Source organism: Eleginops maclovinus, chromosome 7, assembly GCF_036324505.1.
Source record: "Eleginops maclovinus isolate JMC-PN-2008 ecotype Puerto Natales chromosome 7, JC_Emac_rtc_rv5, whole genome shotgun sequence".
In the NCBI taxonomy this organism is placed as follows: Eukaryota; Metazoa; Chordata; class Actinopteri; order Perciformes; family Eleginopidae; genus Eleginops; species Eleginops maclovinus.
Window position 1 is genome coordinate 22,106,564 of NC_086355.1, and position 24,845 is coordinate 22,131,408.

Below are 24,845 nucleotides of genomic sequence, written 5' to 3' on the forward strand. Positions count from 1 at the left end.
TTTAAGACAGTTTTTATTTTAATCATACTTAATATAACAATGGTTTCTACTGTAGCAAACTAACATGCTGTTCCTCTATATTCATAGTAACAGAACAACAGATTAGAGCTGCTTTAAATAGAGGCTTAATCAGTCAAAACAGCTGTGCTCAATTGGACCGTACCTTGTAGTCCATGGGGGACAATAATTCCTTAGAATTATAAAATGTCATTATTTAGGGCTTTATTGGTCAAGAACTAGAAGCATATGATGCCTTATTTAATTTATTGTGTTTAGTTTGTTTAATATAAGTTTGAATAAATGTGTAGGTATTTACAATTACATTAAATCATTTGATAAATAGTTGGTCGGCCTACGGGGAGGGACTTATCACATAGGGGTCGCTGGCCACCAATGCTTTGGGGCAGTCTGACGGTAGCTGTAGAGCAGGCAGGTACCTTCGAAACATATTCTGCAAGCTGTGTATAGATGTAATATTTTTATTTCTATTAAGTGGGATGGCCACAGATCCCCGGAAGTTTTTTCTCAAAAAAAGTTATGTTCTGTAAAACCAAAACAATGAGCTAAAAGACTCTAATTTACAGCCGTTAACTGCAGAGCTGAATAATTATTGTTGGTGGGTTTACCACTTCAACTGACCCCCTGCCACATACAAGTTGGATCTATTATTAGAACATTTCTTAGAGAAATCCTCAGTGTCTTCACAGACGGCTAAGCTAAGTGGGAGTCGGAGTTAAAAGGAATTCATAACAACTAGCACACAATCAGCCAAGATAAAAGACTCGTTCTACTGTTGAATTTCAACACATTATTTGCAGCTTCCCTTCTGCCCCCGAGCCCCCTCTCCGGACTCCCACTGCGTCTACAAATAAGGGTCAATGGGGGAGAGCACCTGGACCAGCAGCTCGTAAATTGTTAGAGCCCCTCGAAGGACAGAGAACGAAAACACAACTCAGTGTGCCGAGGCGTAAGCTTTCCAAATAAAGGAGAGGACTGTGTGCTTTTACTGGAACACCATACACCTTATGTAATGAGTTATTCTTCCTGTCTCCAGCCACATTTTTCAAAGCAAGTGTAATATCTATTGTGATTATTTGTGAAGTCATTTTTATGAATTTGGGAGCCTGCCAGTCCTCACATTGTGTGGGACAGAAGACTGTGTGTATGTTATACTGTTATGGCGAATGTTCCTGAACCCCATGCTCCCTCTTATCTTTGTTGGCTCAGCGAAACAGGGAACTTTTCGCTGATGTATGTCCCTTAATCACGCTAAATATTTCTCTTCTTTGTTCCTTAAACCACATGATCTTTGTTTATTATGAGAAATCCATCCTCTCAAGCCTAATTTATTTACAAAGTCAATGGAAATACGCAATTAGACACAAATTTGCCAGGGCAAAACATGAAAATGTTTCAACTTGACCAGAAAAAACTCATGCTTATCCTGGGGCTTGTATGAATGTTCTTCATCAATGTACAGGAACGAGAGGAAACGGAGAGAGTGGTTGGTCCACAAATACACAATCTCATTCCAACACACAGTAAGTCTGTTTGAAGCTAGCTTGCCGCTAACGTCTGTATAGTCTGTTCATTTGCTCTTTGGAATTCAGTCTTTCCTCTGTGCTAAAATAGGGCGGAAATCTGAATTAATAATTTAAAAAACTGCTCTAACCAAGAGATTTTGGAAATTCAACTGGCTTCTTAGTGCAACATGTATCAATATATGAGTGTAAAACATACAGTACAGGTGCAACAGCTAGCAATAGTGCTAACATGACAAATCCATAAACTACTGCCTGCCGTTTTAGAATTCCGCCAACCATTTGAGTTGTTCTGCTCTCTGCTTATCAGTGTGTTTGAGAGAGAAAAACAAAGCAAAAATCGCTGTACATACTTATATGCTGAGTTCACAAAGCCAACTCTGATAGAACACAAGGTTGTAGCCATTACAGTAGAAGTAGGAAAGTGTTTTTACAGGGTAATGTCACAGTAAAGCTGACCTTCTGAAATTTTGAAAACAAAAACAACTCTTTTTTTTTTTTTCCTTTTAGGTATCTGTGTGAAATGCTTTATAATTAGGATATTAATTTTTCCAAAAGTATATTTTGTGACATGACTTTTGACCGCCAAAATGTAATCAGACCTAGCGGACATTTCTGAGATATCATGTTCAAGTAGAACGGATAAGAAGTCACAGTGTCTTTGTCCTTTGGCCTTTTGACCAACAAACTCTAATCAGTTAATCCTTGACGCCAAGTGGATATCGGTGCCACATTTTAAGAATATCTCTAAGATGATCCTGAGACATTGCACTCACAAGAAAAGGATTGGAACCAAAACACATATATCATGGTTGTCCCAAGTGCAACCAAATAGATTTAATAAGTTAGCTGTATTAAAGTAGAGAGATGAGGCTCCCAGACCTGAAACAAAACGCTTTCAGGAGTTTATTAGGTTAGCTCAATCATTATTGACACTTATTGTTGTCATTGACTTAATTGTGTGAAGGTGTGTCTTTTTATATTTGCTAACTACTCTTCTCAATGCACTTTGTTGCAAGGTTCTTCAAAATCTTTAACAACCCATAACCTGGTTCAGGGTCAGAGGTTAAGTGTTCAAAGCAACATGGGGTCCACCAACAGCTCCGGGGCCTCCATTCTTATCCAGCAGACATTTATTTATCTGTTCTGTTTTTCCACAGGAGTATTCATTCATTTAAGGGGACTTGTATTTAGGTTACCCTCAGCCATGCATCATTTGATTGGCATGTCACCAGCAGAGCTTTTTATTTTAAATGATGCTCACTGTAAGATGTAGAAAAGGGGACAAAGGGAGCTAAGTTATATTTCAATAAACTGTTGGAAAAGTAGTGTAAACATACAGAAAGTGGGAAAAGTGAGAAGCTCCTTTTTTATAGCCAAATGTGTAATTACATAACGGTGCAGTTAGTTTCTATTTGAGTACATGCAGGACTATATTTGCACTTGGGGGGTAACATTTGAAAGTCAGTTTGACTTCTTAATTAGAGGCCTTCGAATGTGGGTGGCACCGGGATACACGTTTCTAAGTCTTCCAAAAGTACTCTGGTTCCCATGGTCAAACAGAATGGAGTTCTTCTATACAATTTTACCCACATACTGTACTGTGTCACAGGGCACCGCCTGAGTCCGAGCTTTGAGAAACATAATGAAACACATTAAAGTATTCTCTGCTTGGAACAACATACTCTGAGTGAGGCTTGAATTTCATATTTCTGATCAGATGTTGATTATCCCAAGGCCCCAAAGTATTTCCTGAACCCACAAAGGAGAATAATAACCATTCCATTAAAGCTGCATTTTTTAATCTAATCTTTCCATACATTATCCATTGTGTGTTTTGGATTTGTTAAAGAGCTGAGTCATCATTTAGTCTGTGAAAAATCACAAAATAGTTATAAATGTCCATCAAAATGTCCAATAAAGTATGGTTGCGATCCAAAACCAACATATATTAGTTTAAAATATATTAAACTTAGATACCAACTAAATGTTAAGTTAAGGTAACTGGAAGCAACTATTATTTGGCATTTCTGCATGATAAAGACTTAAATGATTACTGACTAACATCTTTGCCACTAATTTAGCCTGAGATGAAGATGTAAAAAGGGCTGCCTTGACTACTAAAAACTAAATCCAGGGTTGGTCAAAACAAACAGGAACTATTTAACCAGCAGACGATCTTCTTGTCTAGTGTGAAACAAGTGAAGGTTTATTTATTTTTCATTCAGGTTCCTAACTTCCATTGATTTACTACAACACTTATTTTAAGCCAGATTGATTTGGTTTAGGATATGTATATGCCTGGCTAAACATCACTAAAAACGCCACCATAGGCTATTGGAAATTGAGATGATGGGTTAAACTATTGTATTTTGTGACATGTCAAAACAGACCAGGTAGTTCTGGTTTCTAAAAATAATCAAGTTGTTTTGTTTTGTTTTGTTTTGTCTCTACAATCATAACCTTGTGTTTAAAAACTGACTGAAATATTGTTTCCTTGAGAACCTCATTGAGAGTGCAGTTCGGCTGTATGGGAACGTCATTTTTCTTAGTGTTGAAATAGAGTTACAAAAACGTTTCCTGCACATTTATACATTCTTTTACACTTAATATGTAGGATCTGTGTGCTTTCCCATGGGAGTAAAAGTTCTATATGTGACATGAGCCACATGGAATGCTCTAATAGATGTGACATTTGAACATACATGGCTGTGTGCTTGATAAGCATTAAAGCCATGTGTCTGTCCATCAGGACAATGTCCCGCGCAGTTCCCAGCACGTGAGTCCCCAGTAACTACACTCCGGGGGCCACATGGGAAGAAGCAGGACTTCCATATTGGGTGTGAAAGCGCTGAGCACAGAGAACTGGGGTTAGGCTTTACCTTGTTAGGAAGTTGGAGCTTTGAAGAATAAACAGAGCAGAAATGTTCCTGCTGGAGGGAAGGAAGAAAGGGGAGGGGGCAGAAAAGTGATAAAAAGGAATGGAAGAGGAGGAGAGAGAATTGAGATGCAAGGAAGAAAAGAAAGGATGAATAATTGAGAGGGGGGTGTATCCGTCATTACGCAAATGAGAGGACACTGGGTCAATGGGAGATGATGAGGAGGGTACAGTTATCTGACTCTGGGTCTGTGGTATGCTATACAACATTAATGGGAGGGGAGGAGGGGGGGATGATAGAGGTGGGGGGCTGTGTGATTTCCTTCCCCTGGTCCCTTGGAATGAGCGAATACTCCCTCCGGACTGGGCTGGACCCCTTGTAACTCTGAACACAATCAGAGGGCAGGACCACCAAATTTCCTCCCCCCCCACCTTACTCTCTTCCTTTGCCTCTCATGCACAATCACAAACACGTGAGTACCAACACGTGTACCCACTAACATCCAAAGTACGTTGTCCTCTGTACACACACACATACAGAACTAACACTCTGATGAACTGACGGTACTAACTGACCGGATCTTACTCCACTGGCCGTCCCAGCCACCGTACAGTCAGAGTGGTGCCTAACTTCATTAGATCATCCAAAATGACAACAAACATTTCCATAGATGAGAGCAGCCCTATGTCACTGCCTCAGGATAAGACGGACCCACCCACCTTCAGATGAAAACAAAGAATTGGCGCCAAGCTAAACAAATGGTTTCATGATGCCTAAAAGCTGCTGGGTCATATGTTGCATGTCGAACAACAAAAAAGGTCAAAGTTAAGATTGTCTTTACTTGGGTCAAGGCTCAGGTCAGGCAGACTGGCTTAACATCAATCCTCTATTGATTTAAATTAAACCATAAATCGACGCTGATCATCGATCACATTGTGTAATTGTTTTCCTGTCTGAACATCATAAATGGGTCCTTGTAGATTCAAAAATTGCAAGATATTCTTAATATTTTGAAGCGATCGGCAAAACCTCAGAATCTGTATTAAGTGCCAGTAAAATGGCAGCGGATGTTTTCACCCGAACGGGCCCCCAGACGGTTTGCTCCTATCAATAGATATCTGTTTTTGAGCCACAACAAAAGTCAACATGACCGGCAACAGATAAGTAAGGCTAACTTTTGTACTGAGTTTTAGGGTTAGGGTTAGGGTAAGTCTTGTGGCCATTTCAGTCTGGTAACTAGGAGTGAAGAGTCAAAATTCAATGTCCCTGGACAATAATCAATTGGATTGTTTCTATAGGATTCCCACTGGAGTATTTCATTAGGATAATCCCCATAAATGAACACCATTTATATGGTTTTTGAAGCGTAAATGCAATCGCCAGAAGTAAAAAGCTAACGCTAGGATATAAATAAACCAGACTTCATGGTCACATGGCTGCGCATCACCACCGCTAAGCTGAAGGCGGCTAATGTTCAGCTTGGTGACGTTTAGTAGCCTCATTTAGCCACTTGTTAGCAGACACGGTAGAGGTATTTACTGGCATATTTTATGTCGTACAGCAATACGTGAAAATCGCCTAAGCTTCTGTTAACCACATATCTTCTTTCAGAAATCGAAATGAAAAAAATTGTTAAATGCGAGATGAGATGTGGTACTGTATCTCTGAGACAGCCTTATTAGAGGGAGTCAACTGTTCCACTGTACTGTAAACAGCTGACGGCCCTCTGTGACTAAACATGACTTCAGAACAGCTGAAGATAAGTCTCATGTGCCTACACTTCTCTCCAACACTCTCCCTGTGTGCTTTTGGCGGTATTAATGTTCGAAATTATTGACACTCAGTCATCACTATCCATCATGGACTTACACAGCGGTGTCATCATTCAGTCCACACATTTTCCCCACTGAGAGCCCTGCCAGTGTTGGGTTTCTGTGGGTAAAGCCCCACCTTCATCCAGCTGCTAAAGATTTCCTAAGAGGGGGGAGATTCCCCAACACATCGCAGCAGGAGAGCGCAATAAATTCCCATGGAGCTCATTCTGTCATCCCTGTCATCTGTTTGCTTCGCCCTGACAAAACAGACCTTCTGTTTGTTTACCTTCTTGTCTATTTGTTTGATTCAATGGGTATTGGTTTGACTTTGTTTGGCTGAAACAGCTGTTTCCATTGATGTAATCTGCAGCGTCCAAAAACACAGCAAATGACCGTGTGATTAAAACAAGAAGGATGAGAAAATTAGAAAATACAATGTGCAAAGTTAAGGTTTTGAGGGTTGTGCTCAACATTTTTGAAATGTACACTGTAAGCAGATGAGGTTGCACTGACGGATGAAAGTATTTCATTGGAAGTAGAGGACTGTAGTGCCTCCTAGTGGCTGTAACCGAAGCTGAAGGGGAGATGACCCCTACATCCTCCTTATGTAGTCTCACGCTGACAGCTGAATGAGGCTTTCTTCTTTCAGGTGGAGGGTGTAAATACAGCGGCAAGCTATATTCCTGTTTCTGGACTATTTTGGTCTCTTATAGAACATTTGAATTAATCCAGAATATGTTTTATTGTGTATTATTTGTGATATGTCTTTTCTACTGTAGAGACTGTTGGGTGGTGGCGAAGTCAAAAGGATTTGGCTCCGGAACCGGAAGGTCAACAAAAGGTTAAGTGGTACCGTGGTGTTCAATATTTCAATGCCTGGGATCAAAAAGTATCTATCCACCTATGTATCCAGCAGTGGCTCAGTCAGTCCAGCAGTGGCTCAGTCAGTAGGGGCTTGGACTGGGAATCGTAGGGTCGCCGGTTCAAGTCCCCGACACAGACTTGAAATAAGGAAAGTGGACTGCTACTTGGAGACGTCCCAGTTCACCTCCTAGGCCCTGCTGTGGTGCCCTTGAGCAAGGCACCGGACACCTCCAATCCCCCCTCCCCATTGCTCCCCGGGCGCTGCACAATAGCTGCCCACTGCTCCTAGTACTAGGATGGGTAAAATGCAGAGGACCAATTTCACTGTGTGTGCTCTGCTGTGTGCATGTATGTGACTAATAAAGAGGGTTTCATCCTCCGATTCTATCTAAACTTTCATCCTCCGCTAGAATCAGGAACTGACATAACTTTTAACTTGTAACCGTGGTTTTAGAATCATCAAATTAATAAATAATATTTGGCTTTTTTAAACTCTCCTTGTTTTAAAATATGATGTTTATGAGATGCTTGGTTTTGCGACAGTCCTATTAAATATACAAAGCGTTCAAGTTGTTTTGTATGACGATAAATGTCTATCTTAGTATAATGGCAAATGTTTGCGTGATACTATTTGTACACAGTGTATTTAAGTAAATACAATAACAGTATTGCCCATGGTCAGGTAGGGAAGCAACAGCACCAATGCAGACCCAGGGTTTAATCTCTCCCACTCCCCTGTAGTTGGATTAGAAAGGCCCTAAAAATTGTGGACCCTCCACACAACGATATACCAAATTGAGTATGGAGGCGTCCATTTGGAAATGGATCTATAAGAAACTGTTCTGTGCACCCTATCCTCATCTTTCTTTGCATGGGAGGCATTACAGAGAAATGTGCCCATATCAACTGTATTTACAGCTCATAAATTAATAAACTAAGAATTGCATTTTGTACAGCAGGCAAAACGTTTATATTGTAATATAAATAATAATGGTATGATTTAAGATATTATAATATTTACAACAGGATACTGAATTAGAAAAGTGAATCTTTGCTATTTTAATGATTGCTGTATGAATAAACAGTACAAAATACTGTCAGATAAATCCATAGCTGTCAGATTTTCCAAGAACTATGAACACCTAAATGTGTCTTGGACATAAAAACAACAACAATAGATTTTATTCCAAATAACAGCTGGAATGCTAAAAGTAAATTAAATTAATCACAACTCATCCAACAGGTGGCGCCCTAACTGCATGAACTGTTCTGGAGCTGCCAATTTTGGGACCTGGTTCCAGTCAGTGTCCTGAGGCAGGGCTGATGGAAAATCGTTGTCTGTTCAGTTTAGTAGATTAGGATAACGATATTAGACTGGGCGACAGCCACTTACCATCATCCATAGAAAACAGATGATCATCATCCATCTACAGTAATCAGACTAATGACTTCTGCTGAAGCAAGGAATGGACCCAAGGAGAAAAACAGTAGGGTGACAATTAATTGAAGTGCTATTAAAATATATATGCGCAATATAGATCAATAAGTGTAATATTTAAATTGCAGGACGGACTATATTAATTGTAAGAGTATGTGTTGCTGCAGAGATATCCCAGTCTTCAAATCTTATTCTTTAGAAATAAAAAAACACATTTATTTGGTTCAGATCCTCTTAAAACAATCATGAATTTAATAAATGTTTGAATGTTATTGACGACAATGATGCAAATGATAACCCTGATATGTGTCATATAAGGCAAGATCCGTCAAATTAGGAACAATTTTTAATAACAAATAAAGTTAGTCAAAATATTTCCCCACCTGTTGGACATATTGCATTTAATTTAAAAAGTCTTCTTTTTCCCACCTGTTTTACACAATGTTTTCACAACTTCAGAGCAGTGATGCATGACACTGAAACAATGCTGCATGTGTGATTGGGTGTTAACCCTCACTGAGATCTGCTGCATACCAGCTGTATGAGCTCAGCAGTCAGGAACAGGGCTATGATAACCTTCACTCTCCTTCACACACACACAAACACTGACACACACACTCCTGCCACTGTGGGGTGTCTCCTGCCAGTCTTTGAAGATCTGTGTACAGTGGATCTCGTGGGGACGGTCAAAAATAAGGACCAACCAGCTACATCCTCCGCATGAAAGTGATTCTAATCATTGCAGAGTAGTTTGAAGATGTTTGATTTGTTGCAATGGCTTTGTAGTATGGATTTGGAAAAACTAAACTCTGTGAGAATAGAAGAAAACGGATTCAAAATGTGAGTGTTAACAATAAAGTGTCCTCCTGTAATAAATAACCTGTTGCAAAATCCTATTGACCTTTTATGGGCACAGCAGCGTTCCATTGAACTGCCTCTGCAAACACACCATGCATTTAACCTGCACTACAGAATGAATATAAAAGCCACTTCCTGCCCTCAGGGCCAAGTTCTCCAAAAATACCCTTCCACAGAAAGGCTTTTTTTTATAACTGGAAAACTGTGGTCCTGCCTGTGTCAACATGCTATTGTCAGAGCAACTAACACCTTGTATCTTGGCAACCGCTACACAGAGAGAGCAAGTGCTGGAGTCACTACGAGGCCATGTGACTGGAGACTGTTAGTAAACAAGAGCAGGCTGAGTGAGGGAGGGAGCAGGATCATTCTGAAGAACATCTTTCAGACTGATATCTCATTGACTCATTGATCCATATGTGAAATATAGTTTCATGTTGATGATCTACAGTATGTCAAGGCTTTATATGTATGATTATAAAGTGTTTGGATGTAGAACCTTATTTTCTAAGCTGCGAGTCAAATATCAAAATGTATTTGAATATGTTCCAATCTACAGAATCCCTGAGAGGCAAATACGAAACAAACTGCGGGGATACTTTTTCTAAGACTGATCAGATTTGGGTTCTGTCCTGTGTTTATGACTTAAAAATGTGTTTGAAAAAAAGGTTTTTCCAGGATAATTTTTTGTAAAAATATGATCTGTGATGAACTGGAGCTGAAAAATAATGTTGGCAGGTTAATAAAAACAAATTTTGCAATAAACATTAGTTACCTTTTCCATCTGTGAAAACATTGTTTGAGTTTTGGCAGGTGAATCAACATGTTGTCTGTTTTTGTAATACCCATTTTTGCCACACGAGGCTGAAGTGCACTACCCCGTGTAGTAAAAGCATTCTTGTTTCCAGAGTTGTAATTCCTCCATGCACTCAGGAAAAAGTAATTTTGTGTTAGCAAGTGATGCAACATTACTGTCTTGTTTTCCTTTTGGCTTGTAATCTAAATCATATTGATACATTTACATTTTGTTCAGAGAAATCAAACTCACTACTTCTAACTGCATGAACGTAGATGATCCTGCCAAAAGAATATATTTGTTTTTAAGTCATAAGACAGTTGGGTAAAAAATGTTCACTTTGTGTTCTACTCGTGAATCTCTTAACAACACACACAGACACACACCCTATTTGCTCACACACATTACCCAAACCCAGACATGATTGGGGAGAGAGAAGCAACCTGAGGTAAGTCAGAATGGACTGAAATGCTGCCCTGTCATGAAGGTTTATTTCCTCTATAAATCAGTTCGACAAATAATGGTCCCAGGTGCAGTCTTGAGTTCTGTTATGAGTAGCTGCACACACAACTCAACATTATTTATCCAGAAGAGTGATAGCAACAGCTTGTGCAATTCATGGAAACTAACCTTGCTTTCATTAAATGTAAATGTTGCTAGTCAGTGACATTGTAAGGGAAAGATTTATTTTCCTTTAATTTAAAAGAATGCTTTCCATTTTGAGGCTTAAGGGGAGGTGATATATTCATAATAACAAAGTTGCATCACAGGTCACACTAGATACACACATGCTTTGGCAAAATGCTGTCTGTAACACTGAGCATGACACGCCAACATCTATGTTTAATGACATACACATCCCACAATTCAACGACAACATCTGGACACAGCAGTTAGATCACAGAGTAACATGCAGAGTAAATACAGGGGGGGATAACTGTGCATTTATTTTATCAGCACTTCTTTCAGCAGCAGATAAAGAAGGAGGCGACACAACAGACTTTTCCTAGACAATCAGAGACTCAAACCACATGGAGGTCATAGACTCAGTGACGTCAATATGAAGCCGTCTGAACTCATGTAAAGCGCAAGATCATTGCACCTCCAATGTGTGTGTGTAGCACAACGTATAAGTCTATACAGTAACAAAACCTGGGCTGTCATTAAGATATTAACCCGTCATGTATTAAGATGTATTTAAGCATGTAGCAACATGAAGAAAAACTACAGGTTAGAACCTCATATAGTCAAGAAACAGCACATACGGTGTTAGTGTTGTGTTAGTTAATGAAGCTACACAATGGGACATTATGTGTACATGATGGTGGTGGAAACAATGTTATGAATAATATATTTAATTTCTTCCAATAGATACTACTTAATCCCGTACAGACCAGTCCTTTAACCTGTTTGTTATTGATGAATCATACATTAACCTTTGTAACCACATTAACCACAAAAGGAACCTCATGCTGTATTTAAGAATACTTTAAACTAGATATTGAGATAATTTACTATTCAGGAAAATGTTGAATAAGGTAGTAAATCAAACATTTGTATAGACTTCTATGCAATCGTTTTGCAACCAGGGAAGTTGCCCATGCTGGGTATTTGAGAGAATTCAAGTTTAAGGCACTGATTTGGCATTAGCTTTCTTTTTTAGACTGGAGGTTATCACTTGGGTTGAACTGGAGAACGTTTAGGAGTAAATGTGCGACTGTTATGTGGAACAGGGTGTTCCTGCAAGGGACTAACCCTGGATAAATAATGGTAGCTAAAAAGAACAAAGTTATATGTACCGTATAGTAAGGACAGATGGAATCATACTTAACAGTTGCATAATAAATGTACTAAATGATTTGATTGACAGCTGTCAAATCGACCACTTTACAAGCATGAGTACATGACCTCGCACAGTTTAGCAAAAAGACTAAATCTAAATCTGTCAAATGGCCTTTAGAATCCAAAAAGAGGCCTGTGTGCAGAGAACGATCTTGTTTTTCTAAGCTTTGCCCTTCAAACATCGGCCCGTCCTGTGTCAGGTTTGCGACGCTGAAAGCTGAATATTCCCCCACGGTGTGCCAAACCAAACATCCAGCTATTTCCGCATGGTTTCATTTGACGTTATCTGTCTGAAAAATACATTTCCACTATAACATGATGTGGAGAGCAGACCGGGGTGCGATATTCTTCGATTTTGGTTTCAAGCTCCAGATGGGAAAGGTTTACTGCATTGAGAATGTTTGGAAAATGGTGACCACCTAAGAGTCTATTTTTGAATCCCAGTTACTTTCCTGCAATTGTTAGTTGTTTCACAGTATAATTCAAATTCACCCAACTGGCACCTGCACAAAGATCACAAAATACTGCTCATTACTGGGAACCTTATGGGGTCATAGTAGCTTTAAAACAGCAGTAGTTGGTTTTTTTTTCAAAGACGATTGCACAACCAAACCCTGCTAGTCACTTATCAGCCACATTGCCTTTTTTCAGTAAACACCATTAAGGATATTGAGAAGCTGTTAACCTTTGAGCCTCTCTGAGGCTTCTTTTCCCTGTTCTGTCACTTGACTGACAATACTCTGACACAAAGACGACCCCAGGTAACCTCAGATGACCCCTGATTTAGACCACTGATAGATGTTGTAACAGATATTGCTTCCATTGTCCCAGCAAGTTGGTGCAGTTAGTGAAGATTCTCTTTAGTGGGCATTAGCTCAGGGTGAGGGACATTTGAGTAAGCAAAGAACTCAGTTTAGACAACTAGTTTGCTACTGACTGCACATGTTGTTGCTTGTTTCGATTTTAAGTTTTGATCTATAACAGATTACATTTAAACTTTCATATGGATGGGAGTTGGGACGTTATTTGTACATCAGGCCCTAAAATAGACTTTAAATCAAGACCGTGCAAGGGATCTTCAGGACAGGTGACTGACCTCGGCAGATGAGTCCGTCTTGGCTGATGGTCTGTTTGCACACACTGCACTGCTTGACCTTCTTGAACGTCTTCACTCGGAACGTATGGGAATGAAGAGCGTCCAACTCCTCCGGCTGCAGATAAGAAGACAAAAAAAGACAAAAGAGGTGGAATGTTAGAAAGTTGTGACCTGATGGGACTTCAATGAGCCCATGTGGGATCAGTCGTTATGGATTGTTTTTGTTGATTTTTTATTTTAAGTGCAGGTGTTTGGCAAAAACAATTCTTTGTTCATTCGCTATATGGGAAAACAACACCCGGCGACACAAATACAATTGTGGGGCACCTGGAGACACATCTGCTAAAGCCAAATGCTTCATTTCGCAATTTTAACGAAAAATGTTAGGTTTCCCGCCGTGATGTGGATCACCTCCACATTTTAATAGGTTCTTCATTTGCCCATGCTACAGCCTACCACCAAGTTTCATGAAAAAGAGAACACAGGTTAATGTCTGGTATTTCCCTTCTTCCTTTCCCCCTGTCCTCCCTCCCCTTACCTTCTTTTGTCCTGTCATCTAATTTCCCTCCTCGCAGGTGTGTTACGCAACTCCCTGACAGTGCTCCCCACCCCAGTTAAACATCCCTTTATGTCTGTCTGCAGCCTGTTCTGTATAACCCCCCCATCCCCTGGTCTGTTTCCTGCCTGCTTTGTAAACTTGGCATTCAACAATGCTAGAGAGCCAACTAAAAAGTCAAGCTTTAGAAGTTGGACTTTCTTGCTGTGTCTTTCTGAGAAACCTGCATCATGTTTCTATTTTGCCCCCTAATGACCGACCATGGGGAAATGTGACATCATTTCTGTGGTTCTATTTGCTCAGCTGGTCCCCATTTTTACTTTGAGGTTCAGCCCTACGGGAAAAGTGGTCCAATGAATTCCCCATGTAAGTTACACAACTTAACCAATTTAATTATCATAGTTTATTATGTTGTCGAAGTACTTAGCCACAACACTTTTATCCTGGACCAGATTCAATGGAATGCCATTCATTGTAATGTACTAGCCTAAAGAAATATGTTTGTTTAACTGTGACAATTTCAGAATAAACAGCAATAAAAATAAACACCAGAAAAGACCTGGGAAGCTTTCAATATAGAAACATTTCCAAAATGCTGTCTTTATGCCCTAAAAACACATACAGGGATTCAAGAGAAAAAGTAGATGTTTTTTCAAGTCAGGCTGGCCAGTTTACCTTCCAGCCATGAGGCTTCCATTAAGTCTTTGTGCCTGCTGGACAGGGCTAAAAGTGGCCATGTGGTTGGCATATTGGGGGACTGTTCGCAATTTTTTTTTATATGGGGAGACCATAGAATATCAAAGCACAGCAAGGAAAATATATAGCAGCTCCATTCCTGTAGAAAAACCCAGACTACCAACCATAACTTATAACCACTAATGACACCTTTTTTTCTCTTCTCATCAATCCTAAAAGGCAACGTGTTGGAAAAAGCGGCCTAGAGTGTGCAATCACTGTACAGACATAACACTTGAATGATTAAGCAGACTGAGAATCCGTTGGACTTTCCTTACTCCTTAATTCACGCACTGTCCTCTCCTCTGTTATTAGCAGAAGGAACTGACTTAGCAGAAGGAAAGTCTCTTATCTGTGTACCATGACGTCTTATTTCCAGGCAGTGCAAGATTCAGTCTGTAGCCTGTAGCCTTCAAACAGAGACCTTCATATGGATCCAGACGTGGAAGAAACAGTCTCAATAAACACGATATTTGTTATTATACTGTATATCTAAAACATAAAGTTTAACGGCCGCTGGGAGTACTACTCAGCCTGTGAATGTAGTATTATTGCTTATCTGAAAAAGCTGTAGGAAGTTGGTTTGGAAACTATTTTTAACAGAATGTCTATATTCCAGGGGTATGTAGAGTTTAATGACACAAGGCACCTAGTATCTAACAAAGAGGATATGTGGAGGTACATAAAGAGAAGTGTAGGATTGAGTGTTTTAGGAGTTGGAATCCATTTGCACAGAATCTAAAAATGGTATTGCCAATGTATTGGGTTTCAGCAAAGCAAAAGCAGGGACGAAGTTGTACCTGGATCAACTTTTGTTGTAAAGTAATGTAACGTTATCTGGGAAGGAACTGAGTTTGTCAAATGAAAACAGTGCAATTGAATGGCAATGGAATCGTTGGTGCCTTTTTCTACCTGGTATTTGTACTGACACAAGGTTAAATGATAATCAACATGATCATAGCAAGATATGTGGAATCTTTAGTTTATTAAACCACTAGGCAATGTTTTGGTATCTGATAACCACAGATCTATTACACAAACTAGACTTCCTGGATCATATTTCATCATCTCACCAGAACCTGAAATATACCCCCAACCAAAACAGTTCCTTTAAGGGGTGAATTCCTCACAATTTTAGGACTTGTTTCCATACTTGTAGAAACAGTGTTAAAAATATATCACCTAATAAGGTCCATAATCCAAAACAAAGGATGATGCAACTACATTGTGCCTTTCATTAGAACTTGTTCGGTTCTGAATCCTTTGGAGGTTTAGAAACCCAAACCGACTGAAAGTACCTCAATGTTTATCAAGCTCCATGTGACAGTTCACTGTTTGTGTTTCAGAAACACATGGCAACAGCAGGACAGCGGGCCCTTCATTCTGTTTGCCGGCTACGCCTAACCACTACATAACGTGATTAGCTTAATCTAGTTAGGCTGAAATAATGACCATGGCTGTGCAGGACGCGCCATGTTGGCAAGGGGGCTTTTCTGGGGAGAGCTGGAGGTTTCTGCCTGGCATCCATGTTATCCAAGGTGCCGTGATGCCAAGGCTCTGACTGGCACACTCTGGGTTAGGAGTCTAGATATGGATTTCAGGGGATTGGAAAGGGGGGATAAGTGGGTTTATTGGTACTCTACAGTTATTTTAGATGAGTGTGAGTCAGTCAGTCAGATTTTCTAGGGTTTAGGGTGGGCTTCAAAACATTTTGTCTCTGGGCCGAGATGGTGCACAATCTGTGTTTTGATTAAAAACAATCCTCTTGTTTCACTTCTCTACTCTAGGAATCAGCTTTCAGCATAAAAGGACTCATCTGTCAGCAGATTGAATTCCACCCATCCAGAAAGGTGTTAGAAGAACACCTTCTTTTAACGCTAAGTGTAAACTCCCTAACCACATCACCCAAAACAGTCATTAACAGGAAGGGGAGTTTTGGTCTGGAATGAAGTAATCTATTTTGGATGCACTTGCCACTTGGGAAAGGACATGAACTAACAGTACGCTGTTTCTAGTTGTACCATTGTTGATTTTGTAAATACAACTCAAGAAGACATGCAAACTCTATGTTCTACTCTCGAACAGAAATCTACAGGAATTCTCCATCAAATAACTAATTAGAAAGGTCCTTTCGGGATCAAAATTGTCCTTATGGTCTTGTATTTTTTGATTAACAAATATGTTTAAAAACGTAAGCAGTGGAATATAACATTTTAACAGTTCCAAAAGTGCTCCATCTCAGAAAACTAAAACAGTTAAACATGACATTTTTTTTAAACCTCTGTCTGAAACCAGAGCCCAGTCTGCTCCTATTGGTTAGCTGGTCGTCTTTGTTATGAAGAAAACTAAGGACTCCAATGGAGGCGTGTGGGTTAGAAACTCCCTCTGGAATGAACTTTAGGATTGTAAGCTTTGCAGACCATTTACATGCACAGAAATGGTTATTACACACTACAGGAAAGGGAAACCCCAAAAACATATTGGTTTCATCCACTGGTATGCCACTTTACTTGTTTGCCCATTTGTCATTCTTGTATTTCTGGTGGTAGAATGGATGAAACGAGGTTCGAGAGGTATATTGTGCTAGGGACACTCAAGATGAAATTCCGTCTACTTTAACGGTTTAATTCCCAATATCACGTAAGTGGTTAGTGGTCCAACATATCCTTTCTTACAAAGCCAAACAAAAGAAAGATCTATTCAGCAGGCCGGTCCCTTTTATTCCTTCTGCCCTCACCAGAAATGCAGACTCCACTCATTTAACCTCAGAATACTATGTAAATATCGCGCAGAGCGATATAGCCGGACGCTCCCCTTTGTGAGCCCTTAATTGTTTCCCATCATTAGCAATGCACCCGGCGCTCAGTTTGTTTATTGTTTGGGGGGTGACTGGTGTATGTGTTGAGTCGCTTGGGCAGATATGGGTAACAGGGAGACGTATGGGGGTGGGGATCTCACAATTAAAGAGTTAACGGCAACCCTACCAGTGAATTCAGAGTCGTGGCCCTGACTGGTTATTTTCTGTTTCACCGTGTTGCAGCGGGAGCCATGCAAATAGCCCCGGTCCTCTACATTTGCGTCACACTCTCAAATGGGCTACAAAGGAAGGAAATGGTTTCAGACAGGCAACCGGGACCCCCGAAAGCTAGGGTCAGGGTGTACACATACCCCCCTCAGCTCAGCCACTGCAGCTCCTGGGAACAGACTCCCGTTCCCTTAGAGACGCACACATAATCTCCTGCCTCACACTCATTAGCACGCACGGACAAAACAGGCCCTGCCGTGCATTAGAATGTGTAGAAACACACACAAATGAACATACTTTCACTTCAGTACACACACACACACACACACACACACACACACACACACACACACACACACACACACACACACACACACACACACACACACACACACACACACACACACACACACACACACACACACACACACAGCAATCTTTCAGATACCCTCCACTCTTTTTCGCACTGCTATCAGGCATTAAAGATGAGAAAGTGTTTCGAACCAGCATCTTTTTAAAAAGCTGCATTATTATGGGCACAGTGGTGTGTGTGTTGGGGTTGGACCCGTCTACAGCTGGCTGCAGGCTTTCTTCTAATTATCAAGAGGTATTTTTGCCCCGTCATTTTTAATCTCACAGGAATTCTAGGAACCTTCAAGGGAGGTGCTGTATTGGCCTTCCTTAGCTTTAGACATGACCTCTACTCTTTTTTTTACACTCATGTTTTGCACAAAAGCCACCCTAAGCAATCCTACTCCCAACTTAAAGGTTTACTTAAGTAATACATAATACCGTATGAATATCAATGACTCACCTTGAATTATTGCAGAAACCTTTGTATTTGTCACATGACTCTAAGGTAAAAGAAGAGTCATAAAATAGAAAAAAGTCAGGATGATTGACAAAACCAATTCAAAACGTGGGATACAAACTCTCACTGAACTTCTGATGTGAATTTCAATTCCTGCTTATCAGTTAAATAGTCACTACTTCCAAAAACAGATTTGACCAAAACTCACCCGATTTACAACTCTGTGTAAAGTCCTTGCAAATCCGAAGTGTACTTTGTAGTAAGGTTTAGTGAACATGTATAAATTAGGCATTGATTATACTGCAGGAGTTTGGTGAGAGAAGGAATTTTTTTTTAAACCTGACTGTCGTTGACTTTAAAAAGAACATATTCTGCTCATGCTCAGGTTCATATGTGTAGTTAGTGCCTCTCCTTGGACATGTCTCCATGCTTTAATGTTCCAAAAGCTCTTTATTTTTCTGCAGCAACTTTTTTCACCCTCTGTCTGAAACCAGAGCCAAGTCTGTTCTGATTGGTTAGCTCTGTTGTGATTGGTCAACCGCTTAGAGATGTTCTCTCCCCGATAGAAGTGTGGGTGTTACACAGGGATGTTACTATGTTACGGAATTAAACAAAGGAGTCCAATGGAGGCGTTTCAGGTATGGGAGGGAAGTGTTGGAGAGAAACTCCCTCGGGAGGGAACCATTTACATGCACAAAAACCGATAGAACACACTACAGGAAAGGTAGACCCCAAGACAATATTAGGGCCATGTTTATCCATGAGGAACTGTCTCCCCCCTTTGGGACAAAAGTCAAGCTAAAAGTGACTGTATTTATATGTATTCATTGGTGAGCTGGAAGTGAATCAGCTGTAATACAATTTTAAGTAACGCTGCAAATCAAGGATAACATGTGGTCCAGTTCCTTTAGATTTAGGAAGCTTGACCTATATGTCAGGAAACCGTTCCAAAAATAAGACCGGCAGGAACCAGCAAGCAGACAGAAAGAGGAGCATCTGGCACAGAGTCTTTATAAAAGATATATAGTATTTTAGAATCAAACTGTTCACACTGAGCAGCTTCAGGGTGGTAGGTTCTGTTACATCATGGAGATAAACTCTTCCAGACATTCCAGCTCCATAAGGTAAGGCTGTTTAGCCTTTAGTTCAGAACTCTAAACGATTACCTCATTTGCAGCGAGTGTGACTCATGCAGAGACTTGTGTACAGAGACACTGTGATTTCACCTCTGATAACACTGGCACTTGATGCATTACTTCATGTATACATGGAACCATGGTTACATTGTGCTTGGTGCACATGCACACTCACATGCAGGAAAGAGTGGAAAGTACAGACAACAATAACAAAGTATACACCACTTTAATGCCAATGTTTCGCCTTCTTTCTCGAAAACAGTCAATGAACCTGAATCCGATTGAGGATGTACCATTTACTTTCAGGAAACACAAGGCAAACAACAAGCAGTGTATGGCAAATAAAAATATAGTGTATTTACTGCATCTTGGAAAATATGTACGTGTTGCACCTCATTTTCTGAAACCTGTACCTCTGACCAGGGTTAATGTTGTACATTTTTTTAATGAGAGGCTTGCCTGACTTATTCAATGGATTTTCTGTTCACTTTGGCTTAAACAGCTTAAATCTGTCTATTCATCTGGACACTTTATTTGCCATTAAGCACGATTAAATTCCCATTTAGAACTGTGACAGAGTCACGGTTCATTCTATGACGCATGTGTAAAATAACACCCTGAACATCCTGACAATGTTACAAAAAGCTATGAGCTAAATGCTGACAGACTAACATTCTGATGTTTGGCATCTCTAATGATTGATCATGGGCTCCATCCAGTTGTGTATAACTTCGCTAACATTTGCATATTAGAAATCAACACAAAGAAGAGTTGAGGTCCGTGGAACTGCCATTTGATTTTTAAGACTTGTTCGTTGACCAAAGTATCAGACAAATAACATTTCTTAAACCTGAAGACGGAACTCAGGGAAAAGCAAAGGCTTTCTCTCAAGTTATTTTTATGATGCATATCCTCCAGATATCAAGACAATTCACTCGAAATCAAGAAGTCAACGTCATGGTGACGCAAGATGACAAGTCAGGGGATTCCATTAAGGTACATCATCTGGGAACCATGAGCGCCTCGGCCAATCTAAACGTAAAGTTGTTTTTGAGATATTTTAGTCCAGACAAAAGTGTTGGACCACCCAACAATTTATAAATCTTGCCCTAAATTGAGTGTAACACTTTAATCTCTGAATATTTCCCCTCCAATGGCTTAGTTTTTATTATTCTTTTTACATTCAATGGCTGTAATGCACACATGTCACTGTGATCCTGATCAAATTAAAAAATGTTGGTGTTGATTTAAATTCGAAAACACCAAAAGTGTTTAAGGGTTAAACATTGAGTCAAAACTAGGACATATTTAGCTGTACTGTGAGTCAGAAAGAGACAGACAGGCTTCACGGTGACAGACACACTTGCAGGCTAACAGAAAAACAGACACAATCACTAATAATAGATGAGACAGACAAGCATGAGCAGTCTGGCCTCCCTTTCTGTGTCGCAGTGATTTTCTACCGTCTGAAAGAAGTCAATGGACAGCATGTACACATACACGCAGGGCAACACTACATCACAGCCCCCACCAATCAGGGGCTATTGTTTGTCCCGGTGGAGCCAGAAGACTCTGCGAGACCTCTCCAGTCAACTGGGTTAATCGCTGCCGTCTCTCATATGGGACACCATATGCATGGGTGGACATTTTAACAGGACGCACTGGGGTGACCCGCACATGTCTCCATCTGTGACTGTGTGTTTATGTTCGACACTCACTGAGCTTTCAATGTCAAGAGTTCTTCTAGGAAGTGTGAATCTTCCTTTACGTCGTGATTCGATTCAAATTGATTCTCTTATATAGAATTTTGGTTACATACTTGATTCTGTACTCTAATTTAAGGACGTACTTACAGGTGAAGTGGCAAATTATGGCTTGAAAGCATATTGTGGTTATTGTTATATTTGAAAAATGTGGATCTACGGACTGCAATGTGCAGTGATAAAACTTAAAAGATTATATTAAATGTAATAATTATAAAAAAATCATTGATGGAGCGATTGTTCACTTCTCAGAGACATTAAGAAAAAAACCTTTTCAAAAACAAAAAAATACAAAATAAATGAAATAAATAACATTGGCAAGCTTGGCCAAGTTGCCTTTTTATTTCTAAGAAACCTGCCAGTTAAAAAAATACTTTTAAAAAGCATTAATTATACGCCAAATAAGTCTGTAAAACTGATATTTTGTGCGATTTTTTAAAACAAATTACACTATAATGTGTTTACACTGCTTTGACTTGGTTTCTAGAATTACTGTCCATCAATAGAAATAAAATTGATATTTATAAGCTGCGAATCATTTCAGAATTTTACAATCCTGATGCTTAAGTCAATAATTGTCCCCCCCACCCTTAGTTTTCTATCTCATTTTTGCAAAAGACATTCCTGGATCCCCCCCCCACACTTCCCACCTAGCATGTTTCCTCTTCACAAGGCAGCCATTCTTCATCTTTCTCAGCTGAACAGGAGCTAGGAGGGCCATCTGACCTCTGACCCGCCCCCACATCTCTCCTTCCCCTCTGCCTGACCCCTTCCCTCCGCACCCTGCCCTTGTCTACTCAAGACTTCCGTGCACTGCAGCTGTAAATCCATCTCATCCTCCTGCTCATCCACCTCCTCCTCATCCTCCCTCTGTCAACCCCCCCCCCACACACACACACACACACACACACTAAAGAACCCAAACAGTGTCTCTGCATGTTTGCACTGAAGGTGCGTGGGAAACACACAGAGGCTGTCACTCTGAGCTGAAAGGAGATGGATGAAATGTTGTGATCAGTGAGCGATCGCAGCGCTCCGTTTGATGATGCTTGATCCGGCAGCAGGAGAGGATTTGTCAAAACAATCCTCTAAGACACACAGACACACACAGACACGCACAGACACACATAAACAGCCGAATGGAGCTTCAAGAGAACGGAGTGAAGTACTGGAAAGACCCTTTTGGACTGAAACTAGAAGACCAAATGCATTTAAACTTGAAAGTACTTCAGCTTGCAAAGTCTTTGTACAAACTGCATGGGGTGTGAACCCCCCAGGGAACAGATATTAAAAAAGATTAATCGAGATGAAAGCGGCACAGGCTGATCATGATTTATAATCCCTAAAACACAGTAATTCTCCAATTTTCTAAATGCAACTTCAGAATCGCAATATAATGTTTTGTGAAAATGATTTGATTCTCTAAAACACAATTGTTTAAAAGTGTCAGATTACTATTTACTTTATTTTCATTTTTTTAAAGATTTGTTCACCACCAACTGCGTAACTAAAGAATCCTGCAAGTACTTGTATTTAATTGTTTTACTGATAAAAGCAAATGAAATATTCCTTTGCTAAGAGTTATGATTGAATGCAAAAGAAAACTTGAATGCAGTTTTTAACTCATATTTTATGCATATGGCAGTGTTGCAACAACAAGTCGATTGACTGATCCATTATGATAATCAATGATCCTGAATGTTGGTAAAATAAAATAAAAATGCTATTTTCAGCCTTTGAAATATGAAGTTTTCCTGCAGCCCGACTGTAAAGCGAGGGTTGGATAGGAAAATAGGATGATATAGATATTGTAAAACCCAAGAGGTAATTTGTTATTTGTGATATTGGGCAATAACTGGCTTGGCATTTGCTGTTTTTTACAGCAATAGTCTCCCGACATGTATACTGAACGTCATGTCTAAAACTGATGCACTGCCACCTATATCCAATAAGATTATGCACAAGCAGATAGGGAGAGCAGATGGCCGATAGAGGGCTTAAGACACATGACATAAACTAGATGTCAAAATCAAATCTAAAGTGCTTCATTGTGTTTGTTCTGTGTCATTTTTTACAACCAATAAAAACTGAAACGAGTATCTGCAACGGACTAGAAAAGAGATTGCTCTCTTGGAAATGGCATATGCTTATTAAGTGTTTCACAGCTTATCTTCAGCGTACGCCAAAGTGTCACAGAGTAAATGAATATGACTCCCATGCAAATCTACATTCTAAGGAGCTGAAAGAAGCAGCACAACCTGCAGTAACACGTACGCCACAGCTGCAACATCAGCCCGTGTCAAACTTGTGAGTCATTTGCCATTACAAAGTCATTACAAAGAAGTGACTGAACTTTTCATCCATCTCACAACAATAAAAGGCAGGATGGTATTAGAAGTGTGGTAAACACAAGCTTTAAAAACATGAAAAGGTTCACCAGAGGATTTGTTTCGACAAACACGAACCGCCTACTCCACTGCTGATCCCCATATTTACCCCAGCCTGACTCCACCTGATGCCAATGACTTATTATCCCAGCAATTCTAAACACTGCATGCATCTGTATTCAGTTAGTCCTTTATGCAGCATCCAACCTGAATTATTTTTTATTAATACTCAACTTCGAATAAATACTCCGGGCTCCAAAATGCATGTTTGCCAAGATTCAATTTCCTTACACCACGGGCAAACTTGTATGTTTTAAGTTAATGGGTTGAAATAATACTAAATTGGCACTGATAATGGACAAACTGATGAGTCGATTGACAGTGAGTTGCAAATAACTGGAACTGTATTCATAGTATTTTTGCATGCAAAATGGTGGACATTTTTCGGCTTAGGAAAAGTAGAGTTTTATTTCTCTTTTACTGTTTTAAATTATGTAAAATCTGAATCAGAAATGCTGGCATTTTCCTGGGGGAAATTGATTTTACTGAGAGTAAAATATGTATTTTAAGATAAATAAAAAAGAATAGGAGTAAAATGTACTTCAGTACAAGTAAAATGCCCAAAGATAATGTAATAGAATAAAAAATAACTAAATATTATATATAAGTCCAGATAAAATTCTAAATAATATATTAAATACAAATATTATTATTTTTGACTGACAAAACAAGACATTCAAAGTCATAATTTTCTGTCATTTTGAAAAGAATCAGCACACAAAGAATTAGCACACAAATAATAAAGAAAATAATCATTTGTTGCAGCCCTACATCACACAACTGAAATGTTTTCTAACATATTACAGAGTATCACGTTATTGGCTTTATGTTTAAAAGGACAAACAGAGAACCGATAAACAATGACCCAACTTTGAATGAGCCTGGTTCCAATTAAGGATTCCCACCAACTTCTCCTGAATGGCAAGGTACAATACACGGAGCTGAAGGAGGAAGTGTCTGTGAATCCCCTAATTGTGAGCAGCCCACTACAGAACAAGTGCAGCAGGCAACAATTCACAGCTAAATACCAAAGTAAAGAGGACTTTCTTTTTTTTCAACCTTCCCTTCCGCTCTCAGCTTCCCACTAACCAAATGGCCTTACAATGAACAGTCACCTGCTTTTCATTTGGGGGAAAAATGCACCCCAGGCATTCCAGTCTCCCCTTTCTACCCCCCTTTTCCTCCCCCATCTCTAACTCCACTCTCTACATACATTTCATCTCAGTGAGGTGGATCCCAGAGAGGAA

At 39.8% G+C, this 24,845-nt stretch overlaps 1 protein-coding gene across 9 annotated transcripts in view; it reads right to left on the reverse strand.

Moving 5' to 3' along the window:
• The window catches only part of tns1b (tensin 1b), a 188,262-nt gene that overhangs the window by 116,219 nt on the left and 47,198 nt on the right, over nucleotides 1-24,845 (reverse strand). For all 9 annotated transcript variants that reach the window (XM_063888454.1, XM_063888451.1, XM_063888455.1 and 6 more), the window contains exon 2: nucleotides 13,126-13,240. In XM_063888454.1, coding sequence (XP_063744524.1) covers nucleotides 13,126-13,240 — 115 coding nt within the window. The remainder of the gene's footprint in view (nucleotides 1-13,125; nucleotides 13,241-24,845) is intronic.